At 53.1% G+C, this 16907-nt stretch overlaps 1 protein-coding gene across 1 annotated transcript in view; it reads left to right on the forward strand.

The window, feature by feature from the left end:
• Positions 1–12101, forward strand: part of LOC140386528 (CD276 antigen homolog) — a 105728-nt gene extending 93627 nt beyond the window's left edge. The window contains exon 7 of the mRNA XM_072468936.1: positions 8402–12101. Coding sequence (XP_072325037.1) covers positions 8402–8570 — 169 coding nt within the window. The 3' untranslated portion in view covers positions 8571–12101. The remainder of the gene's footprint in view (positions 1–8401) is intronic.
• The last annotated feature ends 4806 nt before the right edge of the window (positions 12102–16907 follow it).

Genomic DNA, 16907 nt, shown 5'->3' on the forward strand with positions numbered 1-16907 from the left:
GATTTCGCAGTTGGATCAGGATCGCCCTGAGAAATCCCGGTTTTCGGCACCAAATGTTGATTCCCAAATTTCTTTCTCCGTCAGTCTGGCCTCAATAAAAGTCGAGATGGATTTGCACGTAAAAAGAAGTTATTTTATTCAGCTTACAAGCTTAATTCATCTCACAGAAACATAAGAGACATCCAGTCTCCTACATCCCAGAAAGCGAATGAACAAAGAGACAAAAGGATCTCTGCAAATCAATTCAAATGGTATCAAGTTTCACATACTCGACGCCCATAGGTCAGCCTATATCCCTCCTGACCTGTTTGATCTATTCTGATTGGCTCACTTCCAATCCCTTTCTCTGGCCCCTATCAATGCAGCATCACTCTCATAGACACACCTCTTCCTGCTTTTTCCATGCGGTCTCAAATCCCTTTGTCTCTATCTGCCAGAATCAAAGTGGCTTATTTCTACATTACATTAACTAATATCTCTAAAGTAACTATTTCATATCACATTCGTCAAATTCACACCTCTTTAACCTGAGATTGTCCCTCCCTCCACTTGTTTCGTCTGGACCTGTAAAGACTTAATTACCTGCAAAGACTCGCATTCAAAGTGTCCTCTTGCATCTTTGACTTTGTCTATATATATGTTTCTGGAACCCACCTCTTCATTCACCTGAGGAAGGAGCTGTGCTCCGAAAGCTAGTGATTCGAAACAAACCTGTTTGACTTTAACCTGGTGTTGTAAGACGTCTTACTGTTCTCACCCCAGTCTAACGCCGGCATCTCCGCATCATACCTCCTACAGGTGAGGATCTAACCACCGCCCCTTGACATTCAATGGCATTACCATTGCTGAATCCCCAACAATTCACATCCTGGCCTCCTGGGGGTTACCATTGTTCAGAAACTGAACTGAACTAACCACATTAGCACTATGGCAACCAGGGCAGGTCAAAGGCTAGGAAACGTACGATGAGTAACTCACCTCCTGACCTCCCAAGCCTGTCCACCATCTACAAGGCACAATTCAGGAGTGTAATGGAATATTGTCTAATCGCCTGGATGAGTGCAGTTCCAACAACACTCAAGAAGCTCAACACTATCCAGGACAAAGCAGCCCGCTTGATTGCTCCCCCTTGTGTACTGCAGTAACTTACCAAAGTTCCTGAGACAGCACCTTCCAAACCCACGACCACTACCATTTGGAAGGTCAAGACCAGCAGATACCTGGGAACCCCACCACCTGGAGGTTTCCCTCCAAGTCACTCCCACCCTGGCTTGGAAATATATTGCCGCTCCTTCACTGTCGCTGGGGCAACATCCTGGAATTCCCTCCCTAACAGCACACCAAGGACTGCTGCGGTTCAAGAAGGCAACTCACCACCACCTTCTGAAGGACAACTCGGGTTTGGCAATAAATTCTGGCCAAACCAGCGTCGCCCACATCCCGTAAATGAATTTTTAAAAAACTGTTCAAGGAGGAGGAAGCTGCAGCAGTGGAGCCTACCTTAGAGGAACAGAAGCCAGCTGGTGAGGATGGAGAGCCGGCCACCCAACAGGCCGAGGAGGAGGTGGGAAGGAGGCACTGCATTAGGCCTCGTGTGTACCGGCAGTGCCTGTCATTCGAGGACCTGGTGGACCGGGCATGCAGTTGAAGACTGCGGCTGAGCAGAGACAGGGCGACATATCTGCCAGAGCATGGCACACCTGGCACCGTCGGGGAATGGGGGAGGCACACACTCCCAGTGGCCATCAAGGTGACAGTTGCCCCGATCCTTTACCCCACAGGGTCCTTCCAGGCACTGAGTGGGGATCTGTCTGGGATCTCACAGAGCTTGGTGCACAGGTCCATCTGCAGCGTCACAGAGGCCCTATATGCCCGGTCACCACAATACATCAATTTCAATGTGCACCGAACCCACCAGGATGCCTGGGCAGCAGTGTTCGCTGCCACCGCCGTGATATCCCGGGTCCATGGGTAGCCAACGGGATGCATATCACCCAGATGACAGGCCTGTAGTCACAAACCAAAAGGGGTTCCACTCGATGAACGCACGACTGGTGTGTGACTATGAGATGCACATCATACATGTCTGTGCCCGATACCCGGACAGTGTGCACGATGCCTTCAGCCTGACACACTCAAAGCTCCCTAGCTTCTTCGAGGCGCTCCTCCCTTCCTCCGGGGGAGCGGCGGTGGCTCCTGGGCGACTGAGGTTATCTGCTTCGGACTTGGCTGATGGCGCATATCTGGAGGCCACAGATCGACGCGGAGACCGGGTAAAAAGACACCCATTCCGTGACCAAGGGTGTGATCGAGCGGTGTTTCGGCATCATGAAGATGCGGTCCAGGTGACTGGACCGCTCTCGAGGGGGCCTCCAGTGCAGTGCGAGGAGGGTCTCCCACATCGTGGTGGTCTGCTGCATCCTCCACAACATCGCACAGCAGAGGGGCAACGTGATGGAGGAGGAGGATGACATCAGGCCTCGTCTGATGAGGAGGATGCAGAGGAGGGCCAGGATGGGCAGGACTTGGGGTCCGGGCAGGCACAAGAGGCCGCCCAACATGTGCGCCTGGACCGACGTGCACAGAATGCTCTTATCGCCTCCAAGTTCAGTGACTGGGGGGGGCCTGGCCAGCGGCACAGCCAACCTATCCCACCCCACTATCCCCAGGCCGCTCATCTTCTCCCATGAATACCCACATTGCGCTACCGACTCTCCGCCGCTTGCAACCCCGTCCATGACTCCTACCTACCTTACTATGGGGTGCGGGCCCTGGGTTGACAGTAACAGCAAGTCTGGTCCATGAGGTGGAGGGTGATGACGACTTGTTCTGCGATGTGCTCTGATCCTCTGCACTGTTTGACAACGTCTGACTCGTGCCCACGGTCGCACTTTCCACTGTCAACCTGGGTGATCCCTGCATGCGAGTTGGCTACTCCATCGCACGGTCCCACCGAACCCCTGGGGTGGCAGAGGTAGGCGTAAGGTGGGGGTGATGAGGGTGGGGCATTGGAGCGGTAGGCGCTGGCTGTACTGGGATACTCGCCCACAACCCCTCATATAGTTCTTGGCTCTGCAGCTGCATCTCCATAATTGATGGGACCGTCCGTTCCAGAAGCCTGAAACCCGGCTGGACGTTAGCTAGTCCCTGGGAGTTCCTACCTCCACCAGTGGTACCGCAGCATGTGTGCTGCATGCACCAGATAGTGCCCCAGGAGTCTCCTCATTAAAGTTCCCAACCGAGGTGAGCATCTCTGGGATGGTGGAGGGTGTTGGAGACAGCTGTGAGGGGCAGTCAGTGCCTTCACTGGACTCGAGCTCCGGGGTGTCATGGAATGCAGGTTGAGGGCTCGTGTTGCTGATCATATCCTCGTCCTCGCTGCTCTGCAATTGTGCCTAGTTGGGGTAGGGGGCAGGGGACACCAGAAGGATCCGATTCATTGTCAGGAGCTCCTGCAAGACATAAGACAAGGTGCACGATTGCACCTCGGGCCGAGGGAAAGTGTGTGTGTGTGGGAGGATGTGTGTGGGGGGAGGAGGGATGGTGGTGGAGAGGGCGTGTTGGGAGAGGTGTGTGGTTGGTGATGTGTGGGGGTATTGTGCGTATGGGGGTGGGTGGAGGGGTGATGGTGGGGATTGTGTTGGGAATGTGACATACGTTCAATGGATGACCGCAACTCAGTGGGGTCTCACTTCCTCGCCCAATGCCGACCTCTCTCTGCCTGCTGATTTGGAGAACTTTCTACACCCTGCAGTTTCAGATTGGATACATAATTGGGAGGTCACTGGCTACAAAGAGCTACGTCAGCAGCAAAGATCAATCTCATAACTATTAATCCCTTTTCCCGTATAAACCCTTCCCCTCCATTCCTCTTGTGTTTGTGTCTATCTGTGTGGGTCTTGGTGGAGGGTGGGCTTTGGGATTAGGTAGATTGTTAGATCATTGTTCTGTTATTACTTCATACATTCATCTTTTCCTATTGTTATTGATAAATGGTTTGTTAATGTTTTTACTTATAAATCTGGGGCTGGATTCTCCATTCCCTGACGCCAAAATTGCGTTTGGTGATGGGGCGGAGAATCCTTTTGGTGCCGAAATCGGGAGCGACGCCGGCTTTTAAATTCTCCGCTCCTCGAAAATCGGCGTACTCGTGGCGTTGCCGACCGGCCGAATTCCCGTCGGCATTGGACTCGTGTGGTATCACTGTCCACGTGGTGGCTCAGTCCGGGGCCGCCACAGTCGGGAGAAGGCTGATTGGTGGACAGGGGGGGGCTTCATTCGGGGCTGAGGGCAATGTGTGCGGGCGGTCCATGGTGCACGAGCGGCTGATGCGGGGCACTATTTCGGCAGTCCAGGTCCGCGGGCTGAGTCAGCCATGGAGCACGGCCGGGCCGCTGCAGGCCGTCGCCGTGCACAATCACGCCCTCTGACCCGGAAGTGCTGGGGGCACTACAACGGCTGCCTGCTAGCTCCCAGCAAAACGAGGAATCTGTGGCCTTTTGATGCCAGTTTTCCTTGCGTAAAAGGCCACAGTTTTCACGACGGTGTGGGGATTTAGTCCCAAGACGGAGAATCCTGCCCCTAGTGTGTGCATCTCAATGCAGCAGCAGTCTATGGCCAAAATCTCCATAAGTTAATAAGAATTATATGTTTATTCACTTATGTGAGACCCTGGATCGAGGGGGGCTGGAATTGACCACACACTACTTCAGGGTGTCGTGACACTGTGGTCATCTGGGACTATGGTGACTTTACCTTACCGAAGGGAGAGGATGTACTTACTTTGGAGGAGATGCAACCAAGATTCACTGGAGGAGTCCTGGGTAGTTGGTCAGTTGTCCTGTTAAAGATTGTGTAGAATAGGTTAATATTCCCAGGAGTTTAAAAGAATGTGAGATGAGCTCATTGAATCACACAATAGCTAAGGAGCCTGAAAAGGGTGTATGGTGAGAGGGTGGCACAGTAGTTAAACAATGGTTAGCACTGCTGCCCCACAGTGCCAGGGACCCAGATTCAATTGAAGCCTTGGGTGACTATTTGTAAGGAGTTTGCACTTTCTCCGTGTCTGTGTGGGTTTCCTCCAGGTGCTACATTTCCACTTCCTCTCACAGTCCAAAGATGTGGAGGTTAGGTGGATCGGACATGATAAATTGCCCCTTAGTGCCCAAAGATGTGCAGGTCAGGTCTGGTTACAGGAGTACGGGTCAGGGTGAGGGAGTGGGCCTGGGTAGGGTGCTCTTTCAGAGGGTTGATGAAGACTCGATCGGTTGAATGGTCTCCTTCTGCACTGCAGGGAGTCTATGGATATTCCCCCTGGCTGGAGTGTCTGCAATTCACGGTTCACAGCCTCAGGATAAGGTGTAGGTCATTTTAAACTGAGATGAGGAGGAACAGGGCTATGAATCTTTGCAGTTCTCTACCCCAGAGAGATGTGGGTGCTCAGTCACTGAGTATATTCAATAAGATGGTCACGATAGCTGTACGGGATCTGGGGGATAGGGCATGATGGTGGAGTTGAGATAGATGTTGAGTTATGAGCTGAATTAACTGGAGGAGAAAGCGTGAGAGGCCACATGACCATTACGTATCAACTATGTTTAATTATATGGAGTGGAGGTGATTAATTGTGTGTTTTCTTAACATATCCTAAAACTGAGTATGAGATAATATGTTTGCGATGTTTCACTCTGTTATGAAACACAAGTCTGAGTAAACATGGACTCCCGTCTCCGTTTTCACGAACTGGTTTTCTGGTTTATAATGTCTCCTGCTCTTAATTATGTTCTTCTGACCTGAAGGTGAAGAGCAGAAATGTGCGACTTCCTCCATCACACAAATCCCCTTGCCCCTCTCTTCTGACTTTCTCCAGCCTCTGCTCCTTGCTCTGTTCCACAGTTACTGACTCCAACTCTCCCTGGTCAATGTGCGAGGCTGAGCTGGAGCCTCCTATTGGACCCTGAACTGAGCTTCTGGACCAATAACCATCACCCAGATTGTGTATTTCCACCTCTGTCACAACACCTGTTTCTGACCTTGTCTCAGCTCATCAACTGCTGAAACCCTCATCAATAAATTTGTTATCTCTGAACTTGACTATTCTGATAAAAAACCAGGGGCTGGATTCTCCGTTTCAAGGACTATGTCCCCACGCCGTCGTGAAAAATGTGCTCCGGGATTCTCCCCTACCAGGCGGGGCGGGGCGGCTAGGCCCGCGCCGGAGTGGTTGGCGCATCCGGCTGCCGGCGGGAAACGCCTTTGGTGCCACGCCAGATGGGGCCGCAGGGACCTCGCCGGCCGGCGGAAGTCCACGCATGCGCGGGAGCGTGATGTCATCCCTGCGCATGAGCAGGGGGGGGGTCACTTCCGCATCGGCCATCGCGGAGGCTATGGCCGAGGCAGAGGGAAAAGAGTGCCCCCACTGCACAGGCCCGCCTGCAGATTGGCAGGCCCCGATCGCAGGCCAGGCCACCGTGGGGGCACCCCCTGGGGCCAGATCGCCCTGCGCACCCCCAAGAATCCAGGAGCCTGCCTGCGCTGCCAGTCCCGCCGTTAAGGTAGGTGGTTTGATTCACGCCGGCAGAACTGGCATGACAGCAGCGGGACTTCGGCCCATCACGGGCCGGAGAACCCCCGACGAATTTTCGGTGCCGGAGATTTCGGATTCACCCCCCCCCCCCCCCCCCGCCGATTCTTCGACCCGGCGGGGGGTTGGAGAGTCCCGCCCGTGGTCTTTTACACCAGAAAAACTGGTGTCAAAAGGCCACAGATTCACAGCCTTGTAGGGGGCTAGCAGGCAGCTGTCGTTGGAGCTCGCAGTTGCTGATGCGGACCCCCGCACTTACGGGTCAGGGGCCATGCATACGCACGGCGGACTCAGACCGCGGACCTGGACCGCGGAAATAGTGCCCCTGATCGGCCGCGCGCCCGACTCGGACCACCCGCACAATAAAAGCCAAGTCCCGAATGAGGCCACCCCCTGCCCTCCGATCGGCCCGCGCCGATGGTGACGGCCGCGGCCTGAGTCCGCAGCCACCTCACGAGTATCCCGAATGGCAAGGCCAGATTAGATCCACACCGTCAGGAATTCGGCCGGTCGGGGCGGAGAATAGCGGGGTGGGCCTCTGGAAATGGCCTCAGCTGGTGAATACTTTATGTGGCATACTCCCCGCGTACGCCGCTTTTAGGGGGGGCGGAGAATCGCCGAACCGGTGCCGGTCCCGATTTCATGCGGGAAACTGGATTCTCCGGCCCGGCAGCGAACGCGATTTCGGCATCTGGGGGCAGAGAATCCAGCCCCCTGTCCTCATTGACCGTTTCAGTAATAGCTCGATTCTGATATTCCCCCCATTCTTTTTTTCACATTCCTATGTGACCTCACCCCTTCCTCATCTCTGTTAACTTCCTCAACCCCACAATCCTCAGGTCTCTGCACGTCTCAGATTCTGCCTACTTTGTCCATACCTCAGTTTCCATCACTCCACCATTGGCGGCCATGCTTTCAGCTGTCTCGGCCTCTAAGCTCAGGAATTCCTTCCCGAAACCTCTCTGCCTCGCTCCCTGTCTCGAATATCAAATATTGTTTGATCTCTCCTGTGAAGTACTTCTGGGTGTTCTATAAAGGTGCTATAAATACAAGTTATTGTTGCTCAATCTCCTCTTGCACATTTCAAATCCCCCCTTAATCCAGTCAGAAGTCTTGCAACAACAAGTTAAAGTCCAACAGATTTGTTTCAAATCACTAGCTTTCGGAGCACTGCTCCCTCACCTGAGGAAGGAGCAGTGCTCCGAAAGCTAATGATTTGAAACAAATCTGTTGGACTTTAACCTGGTGTTTTAAGACTTCTTACTGTGCTCACCCCAGTCCAACGCCGGCATCTCCACATCCTGGCCCCGTAATCCAGACAGAAGATTCAATCACTGGGAAGGTTCTCGGATTTCCAATACTCAGTATCTACATCTCTGTGCTCACTGCCCATCATAAGATCATGAGACATAAGAGCAGAATTAGGCCACTTGGCCCATCGAGCCTGCTCCACCGTTCAATCATGGCTGATATTTTTCTCATCCCCATTCTCCTGCTTTCATCCTCAGATTCTCCCCTCACAGTGGGAGGAGGAACTATTGCAGGCTTCTCTAACTCTATTCTCTGACCCTTCCTCTGTCGGTCAACACAGCTCTTGTGGAGTGTCCTGCTCTTGCCCAATGCCTCCCCGATGAGCCTCCTCTCCTCTACACTCTGTGCTCTATCACTGTGCAGCTCCTGTGACCCATTTTCCAGCTGCTTTTGGTATCCAGGATGTTGAGTGGAATTTAATTGGCCTGTGCTCCTGAACGGCTCCTTTACTCACTTGTCCAAAGCCTTGCATTCTTTTAATGTAATCTGTTGGTTTTTCACTCCTAGGAAACAAAATAGATGCAAGATCAATCAAAATGAAGCATCTAACGGTGTCCCTTTGACAGAGGTGGCCTGTCCAGGTGAAGCACGGGGCCTTGTGACAACAGCACCTGAGCATCAGGATGGAGCGGCTGGAGAACAAAACCGTCTGAGGAATGGGACTGTCCAGCACTAACTGAGCCTGGATCAGGGAGGGGAAAATCAGCCCAGTTTTGTGGATAGTGAGTGATTTCTGGTGGGTAGTCTGAGTCTAGGATTGGGATCAACAATCACTTCCCACTTTGTACAAACCTTTCTGACCAGCACAATCCGAGGAGGGACACTTCCAGTGGAGGTGTCACTCATTACTAGAAAAACATTTCCAACTATTTCAATCTCTGCCTTATCTGTCGGCATTCCTGTGATATACTGTGTCCAAACCCAATCACAGGAACGTACACCTTTAGCCATATAACGCACTGATCACTGCGTGTGTGAGATGGCAACTTTCAAAATAACCTATTTGATGAGTGAGTGGGAACATCGGGTAGTTTCTGATGAATTTATTAACTTGTTCGCAGTGTGAGTGATGCTGCAAGGGCTCCATTTATTGTCCATCTCTATTTGACCCACTGCAGTCCTTGTAGTGATGATGCTCCCACAGTGCTGAATGTGGGCTGGGGCTTCAGAAACTCCCTCTGTAGCAACATTCACTTGTCAAAAACCATTGGATGCGTGGCAGGGATTTATCATCGGCAGTACCCCTAGGTCCCGCTGGTGAGGACAACCAGATAATCCCACTTTACAATATTGTTAGCAAATCCTTTACATCCAGATTCAGGGGCGGGATTCTTCACAATCGGCGCAATGTCCGCCGACCGGCGCCAAAAACGGTGCGAATCAGTCCGGCATTGCATCTTGCATTCTCCGCATCTTGAGGGGCTGAGCCCTAACCTTGAGGGGCTAGGCCCGCGCCGGACTGATTTCCGCCCCGCCAGCTGGCAGGAAAGGCCTTTGGTGCCCCGCAGCTGGCGCGGAAATGACTTTGCCGTGCGGCGCATGCGCTCACGGCATCCCCGCGCATGCGCAGAGGAGGGGGGTCTCTCCCGCCTCCGCCATAGTGGAGACCATGGCGAAGGCGGAAGGAAAACAGTGCCCCCACGGCACAGGCCCGCCCGCGGATCGGTGGGCCCCGATTGTGGGCCAGGCCACCGTGGGGGCACCCCCTGGGGCCAGATCGCCCCGCGCCCAACCCAGGACCCCGGAGCCCGCCCGCGCCGCCTTGTCCCGCCGGTAAGAGAGGTGGTTTGATTCTCGCCGGCGGGACAGGCATTCCAGCAGCAGGACTTCGGCCCATTGCGGGCCGGAGAATCACCGGGGGGGGACCCGCCAACCGGCTCGGCGCGATTCCCACACCCGCCAAGTATCCGGTGCCGGAGAATTCGGCAACCGGCGGGGGCGGGATTCATGCCAGCCCCCGGCGATTCTCCGACCCGGCGGGGGGTCGGAGAATCCTGCCCCAGATTCTGGATGGTTTGCAGATTTAAATAGCATTGATCCTTGCAACACTGCACTAGTTACATCTTACCATCCTGAAAATGTCCAGTTTGTTCCTACTCTGTTTTTGTCTGTTAACCAATCACAATCCATGTTAATACCATAACCCCAATCTCTGTGCCTCATTGAAGACTTTCTGAAAATCCCAAAGTACTCATGGTTCCCCATATCAATACAAGGGAAGAATAGGTCCTGAAACTTTCTGGACAAGTAACTTGAACATGTTGTATTGAGAGAGATAACATTGTTTAAATTTGTACCAGGCCGATGTACTGTATGCTGTACCAACAGACATTAACTGTTACAAGAAATGTGACTGAGCCAAAAATAGACACTATTTTGTACTGAGCAAATTCAATAATGTGTTGACATGAAGGCATTTTGTGTTGTATTTAATTCATCTGCAAGTTGCCAGCCTGTCATGATCTCTCCTATCATTAGTCTACCCTACAATACTTCACAGTTCCCCATTGCAGCTGCATCCGGTGGGTTTGGGGGGATTGTGAGGGTTGGGGCTCTCACTGGATGTATAGCCTGAGTCACCAGCTGCTATCAGGCTGTGGGATCGCAGAGTGACTGGTGCCTCCTTCCACCACAGGGGGCGACCGGTATTTCACTCGAGCTGTCCGTTCGTCAGTCAATGGAATCAGCGAGGTATCTGATAGGAGTAACTCATTATTTCAACAATTACAGAAACACACCCTATGAACTTTGTTTCCATGTGGTGGTATCTTTTTGTTTGCGTGGAACAAAAATAGCAAGTGAGACATCCAGAATAAGCACAACTATTCTGACACTTAGAAATGTTGAGACTGCTAATAAATGGAGTTTTATAAAAAGTCTCATCAATTTTCAAATTGGGGAGCAGTAACTCTGTGTTGGTTTCTTGTGATTTTTCTCAAACATCTATAAAGAGCTGGTGAGACATGAACTGGGTGAGGGTCTGGGTAAGGGGCTTCCAGTCCCCCTACTGGGGAGCTTGTGTCCATGGGGTACTGAGGTGGAAACAGTCACTGTTTGAGGGTGGGAAGGGATGATGACAGCAGCAGAGCAGACCATGGGATCACTGTGTTAACACACCACAGCCTTTGATATGAATGAACACAGCAAGCTGATTCAGGAGACCCCTCAGAGGTGGAGACCCTTCTGTCATGATATGCAGGCACACACACACACACACACACATAATGATATACAGATAAGCAGCTAATGGACACAGAGAACAGGACATGACCAATAGGCAGGCAGGACACTCAGGGGTGGGGTCTGACTATAAAAGACACGAGGCACTCACACTCCGCCTCTTTCCACTGATGAATATCTAGAGAGTCAGTCAAGGGTGTTGTTACCATCTCACACCTCCAGCACGTGGCTAAGAGCTAGTCTGGTTCAGTCAGACAGAGTAACCACACTTACGTTAGCAGAGGGCCGAACTCAGAACTGTGCTAACTGTGCTATTAGTTCAATAAACCTGATTGAACTAACTTCAAGGTCTGGAGTATCTTTCTGATCTAATCTGCATCCAGTTGCAGCCAGTGCTAGACCAGTGTACCTAACACAACACCTTCCTCAGCAAGAACATGAGAATAACTATTCACACATCAAGGGACGACAACAGCAAACAATGTGTAACAGAGGTGAGGTGAGGGTGCCTGTCCTTGACATCAATGCTGCATTTGACTTGAGTGTAGCATCAGGGAGCCCTAGAAAAACTGGAGTCAACTCGGAATCAGGGGGGAAACTCTCCGCTGGTTGGAATCAGAGCTCACACAAAGGAAGATGATTGTGGTTGTTGGAGATCAATCATCTCAGCTCCAGGATATCACTGCAGAAGTTCCTCAGCGTAGTGTCCTAGGCCCAACCACCTTCGGTTGCTTCAGCAATGACCTCCCTTCCATCATAAGGTCAGAAGTGGGGATGTTTGCAGGTGACTGCACAAATAATGGGCGGCACAGTGGTTAGCACTTTTGCTTCACAGCACCAGGGACCCAGGTTTGATTCCCGGCTTGGGTCACTGTGTTCAGTCTACACGTTCTTCCAGTGTCTGGGTGGGTTTCGTCCGGGTGCTCTGGTTTCCTTCCACAAAGTCCTGAAAGACGTCCTTGTTAGGTGAGTTGGACATTCTGAATTCTCCCTCAGTGTACCCGAACAGGCACCGGAGTGTGGCGACCAGGCAATTTTCACAGTAACTTTATTGCAGTGTTAATGTAAGCCTACTTGTGACACTAATAAAGATTATTATTATTATGAAGCAGTCCACCTCCCTGACTTGGAAATATATCGGCCGTTCCCTCACCGTCCTTGGTTCAAAATCTTGGAAGTCCATCCCGAACAGCACTGTGGGTGTACCTACACCACAGGGACTGCAGCGGTTCAAGAAGGCAGGTCACCACCACCTTCTGAAGGGCAACTAGGGATGGGCAATCTGTGCTGCCCACACCCCATAAATGAATATTATAAAAAATGTTGTTATCTGATTACAGTGCAGCCTGTTCTACATTGGGGAATTCTTAATGGGCGACCACTTTGTGGAACACCTCCATTCAATCCACAAGCCTGACCTCCAGATTCCTATCACCTGTCATTTTAATTCTCCACCTTCTTCTCACTCTGACATCTTTGGCTTTAGCCTCCTGTTTCAATGAAGCTGAATGTCGGCTTGAGGAACAGAGGGTGGGATTCTCCCCTACCCAGTGGGGTGGGGAGGGGTCCCGGCGCCGAGGAGTGGCGTGGTTTATGGATTGGGTTGCCCCTTCAGGGGCAAGGCCGGCGGCACAGTGGTTTGCGCCGCTCTGGCCGGCGGGGAAGGGGCTTGGCGCCATGCCAAGTGACGCCGAAGTTGGCGCAGGTGCGGGAGCGCCAGCGTGTGCTGGCGTCATCCCAGTGCATGTGCAGGGGGGATCCCATACCAGCCTCCCCGAACAGGTGCCGGAATGTGGCGTATTGGGGCTTTTCACAGTAACTTCATTTAATGCCCACTTGTGACAAAAGGCCAGTTTCATTTCATTCATTCATTTCATTTCATCTCCTCGTCGGCCATGGTGGAGGACCACACCAGCCGACGCGGAGGAATAGAGTTCCCCCACGGCACAGGCCCGCCCACAGGCAGGAGAGTCGCTGGAGGTGCCGCTGCCAGCGGCCGCCGATCGGTGCCGCGCGATGCCTGCCTCCGCCAGATCTCCGGTGCCGGAGAATTCGGCAGCAGGCGGGGGCGGGATCACGCCGCCCACCGGCGATTCTCCGACACGGCGGGGGGTTGGAGAATTCCGCCCAGAACCTCTGGGGCGTCATTCTCCGACCCCCCGCCGGGTCGGAGAATGGCCGTTGGCCGCCGTGAATCCCGCCCCCGCCCCCGCCGAAGTCTCCGCTCCCGGAGATTGGGCGGGGGCGGGAATCCGGCCGCGCCGGTTGGCGGGACCCCCCGCTGGATTCTCCAGCCCGGATGGGCCGAAGTCCCGCCCAGGAATTGCCTGTCCCGCCGACGTAAATCAAACCTGGTATTTACCGGCGGGACCTGGCGGCGTGGGCGGGCTCCGGGGTCCTGGGGGGGGGCACGGGGCGATCTGACCCCGGGGGGTGCCCCCACGGTGGCCTGGCCCGCGATCGGGGCCCACCGATCCGCGGGCGGGCCTGTGCCGTGGGGGCACTCTTTCCCTTCCGCCTCCGCTACGGCCTCCACCATGGCGGAGGCGGAAGAGACTCTCCCCACTGCGCATGCGCGGGAAACTGACAGCGGCCGCTGACGCTCCCGCGCATGCGCTGGGAAACTGACAGCGTCCGCTGACGCTCCCGCGCATGCGCCGCATTTCCGCGCCAGCTGGCGGGGAAACAAACGCCATTTCCGCCAGCTGGCGGGGCGGAAATCCCTCCGGCGCCGGCCTAGCCCCTCAATGTTGGGGCTAGGCCGCCAAAGATGCGGAGCCTTCCGCACCTTTGGGCCGGCGCGATGCCCGTCTGATTGGCGCCCACTTTGGCGCCAGTCGGCGGACATCCCGCCGTTGGGGGAGAATTTCGCCCCTCATCTTTTGATTAGGCACTTTGGGTGGGATTCTCCGACCCCCCCACCGGGTCGGAGAATCCCCGGTCGGCGGCCATTGGCAGCGGCCCCCCAGCGATTCTCCAGCCCGCGATGGGTCGAGTGGCCGCCCGTTTCTTGCCGGTCCCGCCGGCGTAAATTAGAGTAGGTCCTTACCGGCAGGACCTGGTGGCGCGGGCGGCCTCCGGGGACTTCGGGAGGGGGGGGGCGCAGGGGGATCTGGCCCCGGGAGATGCCCCCACGGTGGCGTGGCCCACGATCGGGGCCCACCGATCCGCGGGTGGGACTGCGCCATGGGGCACTCTATTCCTCTGCGTCGGCTGCTATTCCTCCTCGATGGCCGACGCAGAGATGAACCCTCCCCCTGCGCATGCGCTGGCATGACGCCAGCACACACTGGCGCTCTCGTGCATGCATCAACTCGCGTCGGCCGTCAGAGGCTCTTCGCCGCCAGTTGGCGTTGCGCCAAGCCCCTTCCCTGATGGCCGCGCGGCGCAACCACTCCGGGGCGGGCCTAGCCCCTGAAGGTGCGGAGGCCCGATGCCGGAGTGGTTCACGCCACTTCTCGTGGCCGGGACCCCATGCCCCGCCGGGTAGGGGAGAACCCGCCCTCTTTCTAAATTTTACATTGTGTTCAAGAATTTAAGACCGTGATCTCTGTCCACATTTTACTTTGTATGTTTTGGATTCATTGTGTATCATTTCTTATGTTGCTTTGTGTCATAATGATGAGCAGTTGCTGCCATTCACACCTCCTCTCGACACATCTTTTGTTTCTTTACTTGTCCCATTTCCACTCCCTATGGTCCTGCACGATGATCCCTTTTGTCCTTTAATCTCTCCTATCCTCCAGCCGAATACGGGGCTGGTTTAGCACACTGGGCTAAATCGCTGGCTTTTAAAGCAGACCAAGGCAGGCCAGCAGCACGGTTCAATTCCCGTACCAGTGTCCCCGAACAGGCGCCGGAATCTGGCGACTAGGGGCTTTTCACAATAACTTCATTTGAAGCCTACTTGTGACAATAAGCGATTTTCATTTCATTTCATTTCAATACAGATCTTCCTTATTGTTCTTTTCCACACACAGCCCCTTTTATTTAGTGCAAACCAATTACATTTGTAACTTTTCTGTTTTGATCAAAGGTAATTGATGTGAAACATTAACTGTTTCTCCACAGAACCTGCCTGATTTGCTGAGTATCTTCACCATTGCCTGTCCTAAAATGGGGGCATTCGTAAGATAGAAACAAATTACTGCTGATGCTGGAATCTGAAGCAAAAACAGAAAACGCTGGACAATCACAGCAGGTCTGACAGCATCTGTGGAGAGAGAAGGGAGCTAATGTTTTGAATCTGGATGACTCGTTGTAAGCTCCGTTCTCTCACCACAGATACTGAAAAAATGAAAATCGCTTTATTGTCACAAGTAGGCTTCAAATGAAGTTACTGTGAAAAGCCCCTAGTCACCACATTCCGGCGCCTGTTCGGGGACGCTGGTACGGGAAGGCTGATACTGTCAGACCTGCTGTGATTGTCCGGCATTTTGCGTTTTTGTGCCTAAAATGGCGGCTCCTTTTCGGCCATCTCCCGTTCCCAGAACGCACGCTCTCTTCCTGCCTTGTAAGAAGTCTTACAACACCAGGTTAAAGTCCAACAGGTTTGTTTCAAATCATTAACTTTCAGAGCACTGCTCCTTCCTCAGGTGAATCTGAGAAGCAGTGCTCCGAAAGCTCGTGATTTGAAACAAACCTGTTGGACTTTAACCTGGTGTTGTAAGACTTCTTACTGTGCTCACCCCGGTCCAACACCGGCAGTTCCACATCTTCCTGCCTTGTCACTGGATGATTGGCCAGCCAATAAGCAGCCACCCACGTGGCTTGAACAGCCATGCTCATCCACCAATTAAAATCGAAACGCAGTCCCACAAAGCATTGATTGGCGGAGCCTCAGCTCTCGCCCTCTTTCCCTCATTGGATGCTTGATCCTGAGCTAGGGATGAACTTGAGCTTGACCGTTTGGAGGGAAAAAGTTGGCGTGCGCTGAGGGCTCATGATTAGTCGCCGGATTCTAGACCTGCCACTGGCGTGAGCAGAAACGGCTGGAGGAAAAACGGTTAAACTAATTTGAAAGTGGTTCGGCAGGTGAAAGGTCAACTTCAGAAAATTCAGTTTATTAGGGTACAAATCACATGAAGGAAGCACAGAGAAGGAATCATAAAATAGAATCCCTACAGTGCAGAAGGCAGCCATTTGGCCCATCGAATCTGCACTGGCCCTTGGAAAGAGCACCCTACTTTAGTCCGTGCCTCCACCCTGTCCCCATAACTTGGTAAACAACCTCCCTTTTAGGACACTGAGGAACAATTTAGCATGGCCAATAGAACGTAGAACATAGAACATAGAACAATACAGCGCAGTACAGGCCCTTCGGCCCACGATGTTGCACCGAAACAAAAGCCATCTAACCTACACTATGCCATTATCATCCATATGTTTATCCAATAAACTTTTAAATGCCCTCAATGTTGGCGAGTTCACTACTGTAGCAGGTAGGGCATTCCACGGCCTCACTACTCTTTGCGTAAAGAACCTACCTCTGACCTCTGTCCTATATCTATTACCCCTCAGTTTAAAGTTATGTCCCCTCGTGCCAGCCATTTCCATCCGCGGGAGAAGGCTCTCACTGTCTACCCTATCCAACCCCCTGATCATTTTGTATGCCTCTATTAAGTCTCCTCTTAACCTTCTTCTCTCCAACGAAAACAACCTCAAGTCCATCAGCCTTTCCTCATAAGATTTTCCCTCCATACCAGGCAACATCCTGGTAAATCTCCTCTGCACCCGCTCCAAAGCCTCCACGTCCTTCCTATAATGCGGTGACTAGAACTGTACGCAATACTCCAAATGCGGCCATACCAGAGTTCTGTACAGCTGCAACATG

This window comes from Scyliorhinus torazame, chromosome 12 (assembly GCF_047496885.1).
Source record: "Scyliorhinus torazame isolate Kashiwa2021f chromosome 12, sScyTor2.1, whole genome shotgun sequence".
Classification (NCBI taxonomy): Eukaryota; Metazoa; Chordata; class Chondrichthyes; order Carcharhiniformes; family Scyliorhinidae; genus Scyliorhinus; species Scyliorhinus torazame.